This window comes from Asterias amurensis, chromosome 5, assembly GCF_032118995.1.
Source record: "Asterias amurensis chromosome 5, ASM3211899v1".
Taxonomy (NCBI): Eukaryota; Metazoa; Echinodermata; class Asteroidea; order Forcipulatida; family Asteriidae; genus Asterias; species Asterias amurensis.
Window position 1 is genome coordinate 14,840,490 of NC_092652.1, and position 17,587 is coordinate 14,858,076.

General features: G+C 34.8%; 1 protein-coding gene across 1 annotated transcript in view; it reads left to right on the top strand.

Moving 5' to 3' along the window:
* The window catches only part of LOC139937276 (uncharacterized), a 31,859-nt gene extending 15,511 nt beyond the window's left edge, over window positions 1-16,348 (top strand). The window contains exons 8-29 of the mRNA XM_071932377.1: window positions 338-488; window positions 2,180-2,409; window positions 2,693-2,764; window positions 3,163-3,335; window positions 4,566-4,826; window positions 5,250-5,408; window positions 6,172-6,213; window positions 6,368-6,394; window positions 6,736-6,819; window positions 7,163-7,216; window positions 7,742-7,771; window positions 8,336-8,419; window positions 8,764-8,817; window positions 9,343-9,372; window positions 9,937-10,020; window positions 10,365-10,418; window positions 10,944-10,973; window positions 11,538-11,621; window positions 11,966-12,019; window positions 12,545-12,574; window positions 13,139-13,222; window positions 13,915-16,348. Of these exons, the coding sequence (XP_071788478.1) occupies window positions 338-488; window positions 2,180-2,409; window positions 2,693-2,764; window positions 3,163-3,335; window positions 4,566-4,826; window positions 5,250-5,408; window positions 6,172-6,213; window positions 6,368-6,394; window positions 6,736-6,819; window positions 7,163-7,216; window positions 7,742-7,771; window positions 8,336-8,419; window positions 8,764-8,817; window positions 9,343-9,372; window positions 9,937-10,020; window positions 10,365-10,418; window positions 10,944-10,973; window positions 11,538-11,621; window positions 11,966-12,019; window positions 12,545-12,574; window positions 13,139-13,222; window positions 13,915-14,214 (2,171 nt within the window). The 3' untranslated portion in view covers window positions 14,215-16,348. The remainder of the gene's footprint in view (window positions 1-337; window positions 489-2,179; window positions 2,410-2,692; window positions 2,765-3,162; window positions 3,336-4,565; window positions 4,827-5,249; window positions 5,409-6,171; window positions 6,214-6,367; window positions 6,395-6,735; window positions 6,820-7,162; window positions 7,217-7,741; window positions 7,772-8,335; window positions 8,420-8,763; window positions 8,818-9,342; window positions 9,373-9,936; window positions 10,021-10,364; window positions 10,419-10,943; window positions 10,974-11,537; window positions 11,622-11,965; window positions 12,020-12,544; window positions 12,575-13,138; window positions 13,223-13,914) is intronic.
* Window positions 16,349-17,587: the final 1,239 nt, after the last annotated feature.

The following is a 17,587-nucleotide window of genomic DNA, read 5'->3' on the forward strand; positions in this document are numbered from 1 at the left end:
GTTGCATGAGCATTTGTGAATTATCCAGTAAGAGAGGTTTTCATTGTTAAAGTTGTTCAGCAGTTGCTGCAATACTGCATTTGGCATTGGTTGCAGTGACTAAAAACAAACACGTCATCGCAAGCAAAGTATTTTGTGAAGAGTTGTTTTTAAGGGAAGAAATTACCAGAGTCTACATTTCATGGCTCTCCTTAATACAAAATAATGCACCTCAATGGAATGGAAAAAACTATGACACTAAGTATTCTTTTGAATTTATGAATGGTTTACTTTAAATGGTGTCTGCATTGTTTTGGTTAACTTATAATTAAGCAACGATTTGATTATCTTTACATAGATCCATTATGGGGTGCATTGAAAAAGCACTTGACTGGAATCCAAGGGACATCCCACAAAAATGCAAGCCAAGTGATTAAGGAAATACAAAAATGGCTTGATTTGAGTGGGATGTCCCTTAGATCGGCTCTAAGGCCAGCAAACCTGAATGAGTAAGTAACCTCCATTCACCATACACTTTAACAAAAATAATAATAATAATAATAATAATAATAATAATAATAATAATAATAATAATAATAATAATAATAATAATAATAATAATAATAATAATAATAATAATAATAATAATAATACTAATACTAATACTAATAACAATAACAATAACAATAACAATAACAATAACAATAACAATAACAATAACAATAACAATAACAATAACAATAACAATAACAATAACAATAACAATAACAATAACAATAACAATAACAATAACAATAACAATAACAATAACAATAACAATAACAATAACAATAACAATAACAATAACAATAACAATAACAATAACAATAACAATAACAATAACAATAACAATAACAATAACAATAACAATAACAATAACAATAACAATAACAATAACAATAACAATAACAATAACAATAACAATAACAATAACAATAACAATAACAATAACAATAACAATAACAATAACAATAACAATAACAATAACAATAACAATAACAATAACAATAACAATAACAATAACAATAACAATAACAATAACAATAACAATAACAATAACAATAACAATAACAATAACAATAACAATAACAATAACAATAACAATAACAATAACAATAACAATAACAATAACAATAACAATAACAATAACAATAACAATAACAATAACAATAACAATAACAATAACAATAACAATAACAATAACAATAACAATAACAATAACAATAACAATAACAATAACAATAACAATAACAATAACAATAACAATAACAATAACAATAACAATAACAATAACAATAACAATAACAATAACAATAACAATAACAATAACAATAACAATAACAATAACAATAACAATAACAATAACAATAACAATAACAATAACAATAACAATAACAATAACAATAACAATAACAATAACAATAACAATAACAATAACAATAACAATAACAATAACAATAACAATAACAATAACAATAACAATAACAATAACAATAACAATAACAATAACAATAACAATAACAATAACAATAACAATAACAATAACAATAACAATAACAATAACAATAACAATAACAATAACAATAACAATAACAATAACAATAACAATAACAATAACAATAACAATAACAATAATAATAATAATAATAATAATGGACACTTAATAAAGCGCCGGTATGCGCCGATTTATTAACTTTCGTGGTCAGTAGTTTGTCAATTCACCAGTCCACTCTTTCAGTTAGTCCATATTTCAGATGCTTCTTAATAATTTTGGCAAGCAGCATTTCGTTTAGCCCACCTTGTTGGGCTATTAATGGCGCCCTTTTATGACAGTATCATCTCAGTAGATACTCCCACCTTCTGTATAAGTCTAAAATGCAAAGTTTTCAAAGGTCGCAAAATGTATATTACATGTACTTTGTTTGAAAATTGATCTTACTTATATAAATCCATACATACTTTATACATATTTATATTTACCATGTACACGTACACAAGATCATTGTTTTATACAGCGTAACATGGCGTCCCCTTATGAATATTCATGACTTGATGTCGGGTGCACAATAATCAATGTTTTCTCACTTCACCAAGAACTATTTTGTAGACACATTTCTTGATCATTAGGAGTATTGATAATAATTGATTTCTTCTCCTACAGGACCATGGATAGGCTACGTACCTCATCCCTGCAGCCGGGGACAATCAAACACTATGGTTCAAGTTTGCTTAAACTCATAGTGTACCTTGATTTAAACCCCTCTGAGAGGAAGGCTCTGGTCATCTCAGAAAAGTACCTAAGCAATGCAAAGAGATGCATTGAATACATGCTCAAGCATTTGAAAAAACTGGTAAAGCGCAGACAATCAACTGTGAGATCCAAAATATCAGGTACTTTGATTCGATTTGTACTAATGTTATCATCATAGTACTGATAAAAATTGTCTTTTTTTAATCATCTGATTACATCAATGCATTGTTTCTGTAACAATTTTACAGTTCTATGCTTCTTTTGTGGATTTTAAATGTATATTGGAGGAGTTGACGGCGAGTTGACGGCTTAAATGAGTTGACGGCAAGTTGACGGCAAATAGTAGGACCTGGTAAGTATACTGAAAATACAACATTATATTGAAGTGACACAAACAACCGTATTTTTAACTTTCTTTTGTAGAAATAATTCTCAGCCAAGAAGAACTTGATACGTACCATGAAGCTTGCAAAGGCAATACGCAGCACATTCTAGGTAAGGTTAATATATTAACAAACGGAGCAAAACTCCTTTGTGGAAATTTGTATTTCTTTGATAGTTAGTTGAAGTTCGAGGTGACACAATAATTATAACAAAATCTATGTGTTTACGATTTCTTGTTGTCAAACCAGCCTCATCCTCCCTTCCACTAAATTTGTTTATTATGCCACAGGTCCTTTTGGTTGCTGATCTTCTTTTTCAATAAGATCTTAAGTTTCAGTTGGCTTTATACTCTGTTTCTTTTGAAAACACTGTCATAGAAAACTTAAAAACATTGTTCAAAAGTTAAGTGTGATGCGCCGTTTTCCATTTTTTTTTTTTTTTTTCAATAAGAAAGTTGCATGTGGTTCAATGTTTTGGTTGATTGAAGGTACTGATTACGTTTTTTACAGACCAACTAAATGCTGGAAAAGATCTATCTGAAAAAGATGCGACGTACTTCAGAACGTACTTAATGTTGGCACTACTCCTGTCCAACGGAGGTAGGGCAGGAGTAGTTGCCAACATGCAGTTTCAGGAGTTCGAAGCAGCCAAGGCCGAAGGAAGTAATCGTTGGGTGATCATTGTAAGTACATCTCTCTTATTATTATGTAGCTGAACATTGCCTTTCTACATGTGAACAGTTTGATATGTTATCTGTACAATCATGTGTTTTAAATGTGTTGAGTTCTTTAATTTTTGTTCTTGGTTCATTTGGTGTAAGCTAAGTTAATGGCCGTTTGTTTTTGTTATTTTATTTTATTTTTGTTAATTTTGCTTCTTTTGTTTTCTTCTGCTTCAGTCTTCTCTTGTCATTGTTAAAGGCAGTGGACAATATTGGTAGTTACTCAAAATAATTATTCGCATGAAACCTTTCTTGGTGACGAGTAATGGGGAGAGGTTGGTGGTATAAAACATTGTGAGAAACGGCTCCCTCTGAAGTGCCATAGTTTTGGAGAAAGAAGTAATTTTCCACGAATTTGATTACGAGACCTTAAGTTTAGAACTTGAGGTCTCGAAATCAACTATCCAAACGCACACAACTTCGTGTGACAAGGGTATTTTTTCTTTCATTATTATTTGCAAGTTTGATGACCAATTGAGCTCAAATTTATACAGGTTTGTTATTTTTGGCATATGTTGAGATACACCAACTGTGAAGGCTAGTCTTTGACAATTACCAATAGTGTCCACTGCCTTTAACATGACATGAAGCTTTTGATGTAATGTTGTACAAATCAATGTTACTTTAAAATACAAGTGTCTGTCTATTAAGATGTTTTTAAGTTTATAATTCGGCAGGACATCAGATTTTTTACACACGTGTAAGCATAGACCAAATTAGTCAGATGTCGCCCAATGCATCATTAACTTATGGAATGTGGTATATATAGAAAATAAAAAAATAATTTTATTTTCATTTTTTAAGATCTTGCATGGTTAACCTTTGAAACACTTACTTTTAGGCATTAAAGCTATGAATACAACAATTTTATGATCGTACTTATGTCCAATTTGTATCCTTTTGCGCGAAATGGTAGTTTCAAATATCACTTTGTTTGTAATTCGTTTTTCACAAAAAAAAAAATGGTGTAGTGGCTAATTTCAAACGGGAGTAACTCAGCAATGAAATACACCCAAAGCTTAGACATATACTAAATTACTGCTGCTGTTGTGTTCTTTCCAGCCATGCATATAATTCAATTCTTGTAATGGTCAATATCTGACTCAATTTCACAGAGCGGGTCACATTTGATTGCACAATATGTTTGCGAATCTTTTAGCAATTGTTTGTTTACTTTATACATTACAATAGGTCAAACAACACAAGACGGCGGACGTGGCTGGCCCAGCACCAGTTGTGGTGAACACAGAAATGCTGGGCCACCTCCAACTTTATGCGGATAAAATCCGACCGTCTACTCCTGACTCCATCAAGCCAGCCTGCCCGCTCTTCGTCACCAGTAAGGTTAAACCTGTTCGGGTGGCGCAAGATCTGGGCAGGCATTGGTTTCTTGTCACTGGGGTCAGGAGGATAATGACGCCCACTGTGATTAGAAAGACTATTGCGACGAAGGTAATATCTATAAATTAATCTAAAAATTGTTGAACGAATCAATCTTCAATAATTAATTACACTCTACCACTATCGATTTTGAAAAATTACATGAAACCCAGCCAGCACAACAAAAACTTGAGACTAACAATCATTTTGGAAGTCTTATATTATATAGCACATGTGTCTACCAACAAGGTACTCGTAGAAGATGAGTACATAAAACTTTCAGAAAGATTGTTGTTCAAAAAGTGATTTCTGAGACCTAAAGAGCCTTACTCAGAAATACCGAGACTATGATGATAAAATGTAAAAACAAGGCATGCCCATTACTTCATTATGCAGATGCTAAGTATGTTCTCTTGTTGCCTGTAACACACAGTTAAAAATTAAATTAAAAAAAATCCACTGTACAAGCTCACAATGTTTCATTTATACTTTCAGTCATGGCGAGAATTCGAAGAACGAGACAGGTTGGTTCTTGCAGATCATATGCAGCATGGGATGTCGACGCAGAGCACCTACTATAAGGCGGCTTCATCTGCGTCGTCATCAGTTGCTGCATATGATCTCATACAGAGTATGGACTTGCAGGGTCAAAGTGTGAGTAGATACAAAAAAACATTCAATGCTATTAGTGTTGTGATGCTATACTTTTTAACCCTCCTTCAAGACAGTGCCACTTTGTTTCACTGCCCTTACTTGCGTTTTTTTGCCTAACTTAATTAATAATAATAATTGAAAAATATCAGGCTTCCTGGTAATCCAACTTCATACCTTCGTGAAACAAACTGCCCAAGTTAAATGGCCATGCTAACCCGGTGGTCATGTAGTGATGGATTCCACACATGGTGGCCAGGGCTGTGCCATTGCTTTGTGTACAAACAAGAAGATATAAACTGCAGTGGACCAAGATTAAACTTTATGCTGGTGTGTTTTTGAAGGAAATTATTTCAATGCTTCTTATAGCAACGCCTGGCTGATCCAAGCAGTCGTTTCCACCCAACCCCTATTTGATTGTAGGTTTTGGGTTGTTATTAGCGTGCGTAAATCAATCATCAAAAGGCATACTTTCTTTTCTTTCTTTTTTTAAAGAGGAGCAGAAAAAATGGTGCAAAAGAGGTTAAGTCCGAGATTATTAGCAAATAATGTTTTTTTTTTTCTGATTGTTTTTTCCCAACTTATACATAGACCCTCTGAAAGGTGTTGGGCTTTGTGGAATAAGCTTTATTTACAAAGGCTAATTCAGATTTTCCTAAGCCCAGTAAACTATAGTCTCATGCAAAAAAATGAATTTTTTTGGTCAAACTCATGGTAGGGTTATTTAATAAAATAAACATTGCAATTGCCTTTTTTGTCTGTTAAGATAAATGCTGGTGCCTCGACCTCTGGAGAATCACACAGAGCTGTAAGTTTTCTTGATTGTACCTAAATTAAATATATATCTTTCACCCAGTCTACTCTAAGCTACATGCAATCGGCATAGGTCAGGGTCAAAACAAGATTTAATTTTATGAATGTATGTGTTGAACTCACTATGTTAAAATTCACTTTTCCTCCAGGCGCAGAGGAGGCTTTTCCCCCAAAGAGTAAGTAAGAGAAAATTTTCTGCACTTCTATCTGTTTATCATCATCATTTTCTGGTTACATTGGAAATGGTGGGAAGGTATAATATAAAAGATGCACAGTACATTGTAGGAAAAGTTAAACGTCATGTCACTGTAAATTATTATTGTCATTATTGATAAATGTTAATCTTCATGGAATCAATTTTGTTTATTTCTTGAAACTAATGAAAAGAGACAGGACTTCCACCCTAAAAACTGTAGGCCCTCTGCATCGGTCCATGGAAACAACATTTCAAAATAGAAGACAAAATAACACGTATGTTACCATTTTGATTACATTCTTTTGGCATCTTTTGTTACAGGAACAAGGCACCACTTCATTGCCGCGATCAAATTCACCATTGTCATCTAGTCACCCCCCAAAAGCCAGAACAAGTCAATCCAAAGTAAGAGACTTAAGAGCATTGTATTATAGGAGAGACTGTGCTACTTTGTTTAACAGATGATCTGTGCTATTTTGGGGTGATAATCCTGAAGAAAAACTTTGCAATCCAATTGGACTAACTATTTATTGATAGTTTCTTCTGATTTCTCCACACCATGCAAAGCTTCAAATAAAACTTATCATGTGCAAGCTTCCGGGGCATCAACAAACTTTAACAAACAAATAATTGGGTCAAACAGTAGCCTATTGTATGTATGCCCTCCTTCTGCGTTAAGTCTTTCTGTAAACAAGTAAAAATTGAAGACAAAATAAAATTAATTTTTTTGTGTATTTTTTTTTTTCAGGACCGCGTCAGAACAATCCAAAGCGGAACTCAAAAAATAAAGGGGCAGTCAAAAGTAAGTGATTTTGAAGTAAACTTTTTTTGTACAAAATGGTGTTTGAAGCTTTGTATGGTGTGGAACTATAAATCTAAATGCGAATAGTAAACTTGCGGTTGTACCCGCAAGTTCCCGCAAGTTTACCATTCATATTTAGATTTATTGTTACTCCTTTTCTTTGTGCTGTTTGTGTGGTAATCCTGACAATCTAAATTTTGATCCAGTGAGATGATCAAAATGGTATTCAATCATGTACAACCTTTATAAGAAAACATTAATTGTCAGACAAGGAGAGCAAAATGTGTCCATCAGACAAACAAACCGAGGTGTACATGTAAAGAAAGTTTCAAGCCTGTATATTTACTCCCAGGGAGCTGAGGTCTAGTTAATGGAACGAATTGATGCCCAATGACCAGGGGTAATAATATTGGAAGTGCTTCGAGACGCTCTTCGGGTGTGAAAAGCGCTATACAAAGACTGTTTATTAATTATTAAAGTACAAACGCATTTCTTAACATTTATTTTTCACTTTGCATTTTTCAGAAGAGAGCAACACACAGCAAGTTGGGAAAGGTATGATTATTTTTAATTTCTGGGGTTGGACAAAGAATTGACTAGAGTGGGATTCGAACCAACGACCTACGGATTAACGTGCCGGCGCTCTACCAACTGAGCTATCTAGCCCTATATTGGCGGTGTCCCTATTTTGTCAATGTCTTTGTTTGGGGGTGCCAGTCAGAAGCCATACAACCGTTAACTGCCGTGTAGCCAGGGATCATACCCAAATTACAATACAACCTGGGAAGCGGCAGCTAGGGGATCACCTTAAGGGGATGCGACTTTTTGTTTCAGGTATCAATATAAACCACAAGGGAAACTGACTGGGTAAACTTACCCAGTCAGGTTCTCTTGTGGTTTATATTGATATTTTTAATTTCATCACAATATAAAAAGCCTGAATAGGTTCATGGAGTCAATTTCGTTTATCTCTTGAAACTTATGAAAAGAGACAGGTATTCCACCCTACAAGCTGTAGGCCCTCTGCATCGGTCTATGGAAACAACATTTCAAAATAGAAGACAAAATAACATGTATGTTACCATTTTGATTACATTCTTTTGGCATCTTTTGTTACAGGAACAAGGCACCACTTCATTGCCGCGATCAAATTCACCATTGTCGTCCAGTCTACCCCCCCAAGCCAGAACAAGTCAATCCAAAGTAAGAGACTTAAGAGCATTGTATTATAGGAGAGACTGTGCTACTTTGTTTAACAGATGATCTGTGCTATTTTTGGGTGATAATCCTGAAGAAAAACTTTGCAATCCAATTGGACTAAACTATTTATTTATAGTTTCTTCTGATTTCTCCACACCATGTAAAGCTTCAAATAAAACTTATCATGTGCAAGCTTCCGGGGCATCAACAAACTTTAACAAACAAATAATTGAGTCAAACAGTAGCCTATTGTATGTATGCCCTCCTTCTGCGTTAAGTCTTTCTGTAAACAAGTAAAAATTGAAGACAAAATAAAATTAATTTTTTTGTGTATTTTTTTTTTTCAGGACCGCGTCAGAACAATCCAAAGCGGAACTCAAAAAATAAAGGGGCAGTCAAAAGTAAGTGATTTTGAAGTAAACTTTTTTTGTACAAAATGGTGTTTGAAGCTTTGTATGGTGTGGAACTATAAATCTAAATGCGAATAGTAAACTTGCGGTTGTACCCGCAAGTTCCCGCAAGTTTACCATTCATATTTAGATTTATTGTTACTCCTTTTCTTTGTGCTGTTTGTGTGGTAATCCTGACAATCTAAATTTTGATCCAGTGAGATGATCAAAATGGTATTCAATCATGTACAACCTTTATAAGAAAACATTAAATGTCAGACAAGGAGAGCAAAATGTGTCTAACAGACAAACAAACCGAGGTGTACATGTAAAGAAAGTTTCAAGCCTGTATATTTACTCCCAGGGAGCTGAGGTCTAGTTAATGGAACGAATTGATGCCCAATGACCAGGGGTAATAATATTGGAAGTGCTTCGAGACGCTCTTCGGGTGTGAAAAGCGCTATACAAAGACTGTTTATTAATTATTAAAGTACAAACGCATTTCTTAACATTTATTTTTCACTTTGCATTTTTCAGAAGAGAGCAACACACAGCAAGTTGGGAAAGGTATGATTATTTTTAATTTCTGGGGTTGGACAAAGAATTGACTAGAGTGGGATTCGAACCAACGACCTACGGATTAACGTGCCGGCGCTCTACCAACTGAGCTATCTAGCCCTATATTGGCGGTGTCCCTATTTTGTCAATGTCTTTGTTTGGGAGTGCCAGTCAGAAGCCATACAACCGTTAACTGCCGTGTAGCCAGGGATCATACCCAAATTACAATACAACCTGGGAAGCGGCAGCTAGGGGATCACCTTAAGGGGATGCGACTTTTTGTTTCAGGTATCAATATAAACCACAAGGGAAACTGACTGGGTAAACTTACCCAGTCAGGTTCTCTTGTGGTTTATATTGATATTTTTAATTTCATCACAATATAAAAAGCCTGAATAGGTTCATGGAGTCAATTTCGTTTATCTCTTGAAACTTATGAAAAGAGACAGGTATTCCACCCTACAAGCTGTAGGCCCTCTGCATCGGTCTGTGGAAACAACATTTCAAAATAGAAGACAAAATAACACGTATGTTACCATTTTGATTACATTCTTTTGGCATCTTTTGTTACAGGAACAAGGCACCACTTCATTGCCGCGATCAAATTCACCATTGTCGTCCAGTCTACCCCCCCAAGCCAGAACAAGTCAATCCAAAGTAAGAGACTTAAGAGCATTGTATTATAGGAGAGACTGTGCTACTTTGTTTAACAGATGATCTGTGCTATTTTTGGGTGATAATCCTGAAGAAAAACTTTGCAATCCAATTGGACTAAACTATTTATTTATAGTTTCTTCTGATTTCTCCACACCATGTAAAGCTTCAAATAAAACTTATCATGTGCAAGCTTCCGGGGCATCAACAAACTTTAACAAACAAATAATTGAGTCAAACAGTAGCCTATTGTATGTATGCCCTCCTTCTGCGTTAAGTCTTTCTGTAAACAAGTAAAAATTGAAGACAAAATAAAATTAATTTTTTTGTGTATTTTTTTTTTTCAGGACCGCGTCAGAACAATCCAAAGCGGAACTCAAAAAATAAAGGGGCAGTCAAAAGTAAGTGATTTTGAAGTAAACTTTTTTTGTACAAAATGGTGTTTGAAGCTTTGTATGGTGTGGAACTATAAATCTAAATGCGAATAGTAAACTTGCGGTTGTACCCGCAAGTTCCCGCAAGTTTACCATTCATATTTAGATTTATGGTTACTCCTTTTCTTTATGCTGTTTGTGTGGTAATCCTGACAATCTAAATTTTGATCCAGTGAGATGTTCAAAATGGTATTCAATCATGTACAACCTTTATAAGAAAACATTAAATGTCAGACAAGGAGAGCAAAATGTGTCTAACAGACAAACAAACCGAGGTGTACATGTAAAGAAAGTTTCAAGCCTGTATATTTACTCCCAGGGAGCTGAGGTCTAGTTAATGGAACGAATTGATGCCCAATGACCAGGGGTAATAATATTGGAAGTGCTTCGAGACGCTCTTCGGGTGTGAAAAGCGCTATACAAAGACTGTTTATTAATTATTAAAGTACAAACGCATTTCTTAACATTTATTTTTCACTTTGCATTTTTTAGAAGAGAGCAACACACAGCAAGTTGGGAAAGGTATGATTATTTTTAATTTCTGGGGTTGGACAAAGAATTGACTAGAGTGGGATTCGAACCAACGACCTACGGATTAACGTGCCGGCGCTCTACCAACTGAGCTATCTAGCCCTATATTGGCGGTGTCCCTATTTTGTCAATGTCTTTGTTTGGGGGTGCCAGTCAGAAGCCATACAACCGTTAACTGCTGTGTAGCCAGGGATCATACCCAAATTACAATACAACCTGGGAAGCGGCAGCTAGGGGATCACCTTAAGGGGATGCGACTTTTTGTTTCAGGTATCAATATAAACCACAAGGGAAACTGACTGGGTAAACTTACCCAGTCAGGTTCTCTTGTGGTTTATATTGATATTTTTAATTTCATCACAATATAAAAAGCCTGAATAGGTTCATGGAGTCAATTTCGTTTATCTCTTGAAACTTATGAAAAGAGACAGGTATTCCACCCTACAAGCTGTAGGCCCTCTGCATCGGTCTATGGAAACAACATTTCAAAATAGAAGACAAAATAACACGTATGTTACCATTTTGATTACATTCTTTTGGCATCTTTTGTTACAGGAACAAGGCACCACTTCATTGCCGCGATCAAATTCACCATTGTCGTCCAGTCTACCCCCCCAAGCCAGAACAAGTCAATCCAAAGTAAGAGACTTAAGAGCATTGTATTATAGGAGAGACTGTGCTACTTTGTTTAACAGATGATCTGTGCTATTTTTGGGTGATAATCCTGAAGAAAAACTTTGCAATCCAATTGGACTAAACTATTTATTTATAGTTTCTTCTGATTTCTCCACACCATGTAAAGCTTCAAATAAAACTTATCATGTGCAAGCTTCCGGGGCATCAACAAACTTTAACAAACAAATAATTGAGTCAAACAGTAGCCTATTGTATGTATGCCCTCCTTCTGCGTTAAGTCTTTCTGTAAACAAGTAAAAATTGAAGACAAAATAAAATTAATTTTTTTGTGTATTTTTTTTTTTCAGGACCGCGTCAGAACAATCCAAAGCGGAACTCAAAAAATAAAGGGGCAGTCAAAAGTAAGTGATTTTGAAGTAAACTTTTTTTGTACAAAATGGTGTTTGAAGCTTTGTATGGTGTGGAACTATAAATCTAAATGCGAATAGTAAACTTGCGGTTGTACCCGCAAGTTCCCGCAAGTTTACCATTCATATTTAGATTTATGGTTACTCCTTTTCTTTGTGCTGTTTGTGTGGTAATCCTGACAATCTAAATTTTGATCCAGTGAGATGTTCAAAATGGTATTCAATCATGTACAACCTTTATAAGAAAACATTAAATGTCAGACAAGGAGAGCAAAATGTGTCTAACAGACAAACAAACCGAGGTGTACATGTAAAGAAAGTTTCAAGCCTGTATATTTACTCCCAGGGAGCTGAGGTCTAGTTAATGGAACGAATTGATGCCCAATGACCAGGGGTAATAATATTGGAAGTGCTTCGAGACGCTCTTCGGGTGTGAAAAGCGCTATACAAAGACTGTTTATTAATTATTAAAGTACAAACGCATTTCTTAACATTTATTTTTCACTTTGCATTTTTTAGAAGAGAGCAACACACAGCAAGTTGGGAAAGGTATGATTATTTTTAATTTCTGGGGTTGGACAAAGAATTGACTAGAGTGGGATTCGAACCAACGACCTACGGATTAACGTGCCGGCGCTCTACCAACTGAGCTATCTAGCCCTATATTGGCGGTGTCCCTATTTTGTCAATGTCTTTGTTTGGGGGTGCCAGTCAGAAGCCATACAACCGTTAACTGCCGTGTAGCCAGGGATCATACCCAAATTACAATACAACCTGGGAAGCGGCAGCTAGGGGATCACCTTAAGGGGATGCGACTTTTTGTTTCAGGTATCAATATAAACCACAAGGGAAACTGACTGGGTAAACTTACCCAGTCAGGTTCTCTTGTGGTTTATATTGATATTTTTAATTTCATCACAATATAAAAAGCCTGAATAGGTTCATGGAGTCAATTTCGTTTATCTCTTGAAACTTATGAAAAGAGACAGGTATTCCACCCTACAAGCTGTAGGCCCTCTGCATCGGTCTATGGAAACAACATTTCAAAATAGAAGACAAAATAACACGTATGTTACCATTTTGATTACATTCTTTTGGCATCTTTTGTTACAGGAACAAGGCACCACTTCATTGCCGCGATCAAATTCACCATTGTCGTCCAGTCTACCCCCCCAAGCCAGAACAAGTCAATCCAAAGTAAGAGACTTAAGAGCATTGTATTATAGGAGAGACTGTGCTACTTTGTTTAACAGATGATCTGTGCTATTTTTGGGTGATAAGCTTGAAGAACAAGTTTTTGATCAAATGATGTTTGTTCTTTTTTAACACAAAACACAATGTCCACAGATTTACAATAGACTTACACAGCTTGAAGTTAATAATAGTAGAAAGCTTCCCTGAAAATATTACTTCCTGAGAAATGCTTTTCAAAGACCAACTCCCCAGATCCAAGGCAACATGTGCCTTTAAAACCATTGGACACTTGAAATATTATTCCATGAAATGCTTTACTTTTTGAGAAAACATTCAAACATTAATATCAATTCTCGATTTCAAGGATAACAGATTTATTTTAAACATATGTCAAGAAACAGTGAACCTGCGCAAACAAGGGTGGGTTTTTCAATTATTTTCTATCGCTCTGATGACCGATTGAGCCTAAATTCTCATGTTAGTTATTTTTTATGTGGAGTGGGGGCCTTTGGACAATACTGTTGACCGAAGTTGTGCGATTGCTTTAAACAGCCGTTAATAACCGGCAGGGTTGTGGCTGTGCGAGAAAGGCCCCCCGAGCAAAAAAAAACGTTTGTTGCATATTGGGTTGTGTTTACGTGCATTTACTGTGTGGGATATTTATTTGAATTTATTTTTATGATTTGTATAAATAGGACGACCTTGAAGTCGGGGACCTTGTAGCAATCTATCTTGAACAGAAGCAAGGGAGACCGTTCATTGCTATCGTGCGGAGGATGGACACACCTATAGAAGTCCAGTGGATGGAGGGAAACTACAATAGTGCCTGGCGACCATCTGTTTCTGATACCAATGAACCCTATTTAGACTATTATCTCATCCAACACATGGTTCTTCTTCGTTTTGAACTTGACAGTAGAAATAGATTGCGTAAAGAAACAATAAAATTATTAAAGGAGGCATATCAAGAAACAGATGCAGCCATGCACTTTTAGACTTTCCCTCCATCCACAGAGTTACATTAAAGCCATTGGACCCTTTCGGTTCAGAAAAAAAATAAAAGTTCACAGATTTACAAATAACTTACAGGGTTTACAGAAGGCAATGGTGAAAGACTTCTCTTGAAATATTATTCCATGAAATACTTTACTTTTTGAGAAAACAGCAAAACAATATAGATTCTGCTTAACGAGAATTATGGATTTATTTTAAAAACATGTCATGACCCGGCGAAACGAGGTTTTTCCGTTGTTTTATCCCGACTCCGATTGAGCCTAAATTTTCACAGGTTTGTTATTTGATATAGAAGTTGTGGTACACAAAGTGTGGGCATTGGACAACACTGTTTACCGAAAGGGTCCAATGGCTTAAGCAGTGGACACTATTGGTAATTGTCAAAGACTAGCCTTCACAGTGGATGTATCTCAACATATGCATAAAATAACAAACTTGTGTAAATTTGAGTTCAATTGGCCGTCAGATTTGCGAGAAAACTATTAAACAAAAAACACCCTTGTCACAAGAAGTCGTGTGCTTTTGCTTGATTTCAAGACCTCATATTCTAAACAAGAGGTCTAGAAATCAAATTCGTGGTAAATTACTTCTTTCTCGATAACAGAGGGAGCAGTTTCTCACAATACTTTATATTATCAACCTCTGCCCATTACTCTTTACCAAGTAAGGTTTTATGCTGATAATTATTTTTGGTAATTACCAAGTGTCCACTGCCTTTAACAAACCCTCTTTGACTAACAATACCTACCGTATTCATTAACAAAGGAAGTTCGGAAAGCTCCATTAAAGAAAGAGGCTATAAAAAAAACATACTTTTCTTATGACAACTAAATTATTTTTGAATAGTGGACTACAATTGGATCATGTACAAAACAGTAGGGCTGCTGACTACCCAGTCAGATTAACTGTTCGGCCATGATAATTCATGACCCCAAGTAGTTTAAGATGTGAGAAGAATGTACATTTTCCGAGTTTTCTTGGCCACAAATTAAAATTCTTTGAATTGAGCTTTCATGTACACTATATTGAAATATTTTGTATTAAACTGGAATGTAACTGGATTATAGGTTCCTATGTATTTTGTAACAATGTTTTGAAGTTAAAAACCCTGGACACTAAGGTAATTAACCCAAATATTGTTAGCATAAAAGTACATGGTAACAAGAAAGGAGAGCCGTTTGGACGATTTGAGAAATAAGTAATTTCTCACTAAAATATTTGAATTCGTCAAGGAACTTGTGCGATAAGGGTGATTTTTCATCTATTATTCTCTCATAACTTTGTCAACCAATTGAGTCCATGTTAATATTTTAGGCACAATTGAGCATAGTGGTCTTTGAAAATTAAAAAAGGTGTCCAGCGCCTTTACCAAAAATGATAGTTGGGAAATCAACTTAACTTGTCAATAATTGTATGAGGGTGTACAGGAGATCTGTGAATTCCAGTGATTTTAAGTTGTATTTTTATCATAATAATGGCTTTTAATTGTATTAATTTCCTGTACATATTTGTTTATCACGCCTCCAGCTGCGTAACTGACTCTGCTGGGAAACAACTTACAACCACCCTTGCATGAAAGAACATGTCTTGGGAAAAAATCTGATTTTTTTATTTATTATTTATTTATTTATTTATTTATTTATGGGGACTTTGTATATAGAGCTTGACTTTTTATATAGAGCTGGTGATGAGCTACAACCTAAAAAGAGTTGTGTACTCATCAGTGACGTAACGATTAAAGGAGGTGGCGGGGCAAGGGGTATAAGGCGATAAAGATTGATGATTAAATCTGTGTAAATCCAATATCAATCGGTGTCTTTATTTACATGCTAGATACATGTATCATATAGAAGTTAGTAAATTCTATGTAATCTTATAAAAGTTATGCATTCTATACCCAAACTTTGCCAAATTTGAGCTGAATTTAAGTTGAACCATTGTAAGTTTTAACGAAAGAAACCAACAGCTTTGTTTCATAGATATGGTTTTCATAGTTCTTTGAATAATTACAAACTTTCTTCACAGATTGTTCAATAAGTGAGAATTTTCATATTCAACTTTTATTTAGTTCAAATAATTTGTCTCTACATGGTGTTTGTTTAACATACAAACCCAAACCCATGATGCAATGATTTTTTATTTTTTATTATTCTTATTCTTTTTGTACACTCTAGCTTAAAAATTTGATGTACAGTATCTGTAAAACTTGATTACAAAAAACGAAGAAATAATACTTTGAAATTTCTTTGAAATGAAATTACCTTCTCCTTGTGTGCAATTATTTTACATTGGAACACTTCTTAGAGCAATTGTTAAATATTAATATTAACAATCATTGTAAAAATGAAAACAACGTGAAATAGTAGAATAACATCGGATCAAGAAATTGTAGACAACAGATCAAGATTACCCGACTGATAAATAATTGACCACGACACTTTTGAAAATGATTATGTGGCTCATACGATAAAAGAATTACTCTTCATTTGGGGTTACAATAATTCAATACTTACTTCAGATGGGGACTACAGCATAAACAAAAGTAAACCTACTTGAACTGATTAACTATGAACAAAAGTTTTTTTAGTGTAAAAGTTTGTATTCTAGTGATTTCCTAGAAGGCATTGCAATTGTCACGATTGCCCCCCCCCCCCCCCCCCCCATTTTAAAAAGGAGACCTAGATTTAACAATTCAAAATACCACTATCTTTGCCATAGTAAACAAATTTGATTTAATTAACTAATTGTAAAAATAAAAAAGAAAATAAAACAAAAATTGGGCACTGGTAGAAGGGAAAAACATCCTCTAGAAATTAGAGAATGCTAATAAAGCCTTGGTTGAAGGGAAGATCAATAACATAACATTGTTGAAACTAGTGTCCTCTTCAAGAAGAAAACAGAAAATGTTGGGTGCGTTCGTTTAACTTCCCTGGGTCGACCCCGGTGTGTGGCGGGTTTTTTATCTGCACACATTTGTGGGTTATTATCTGCACACATTTGTCCTCAAAAAAAACCACGCCACACACCGGGGTCGACCCAGGGAAGCTAAACGAACGCACCCATTGGTTCAAAAGCAGGTATCAAAGATGGCGGCCGAAATCCAAGATGGCAGCCAAAATCCAAGATGGCGGCATTTTGTTTGATTGCTATAAATAGACCCACAAAACGAATAATGAAGAGCTCTTGCATACAAATCAAACAACTGGAAGGATTTCAAAAGAAAATAGAACGTATTGACAAAATGTCTGCCAGTATCATGCTTTAAATGTCAGCAGAGCAGAGACGGTAATTTTTGTCAAAATACATAAAAAAAATAATTATAAACATTTCGTTCGTTTATCATAATAAAATTAT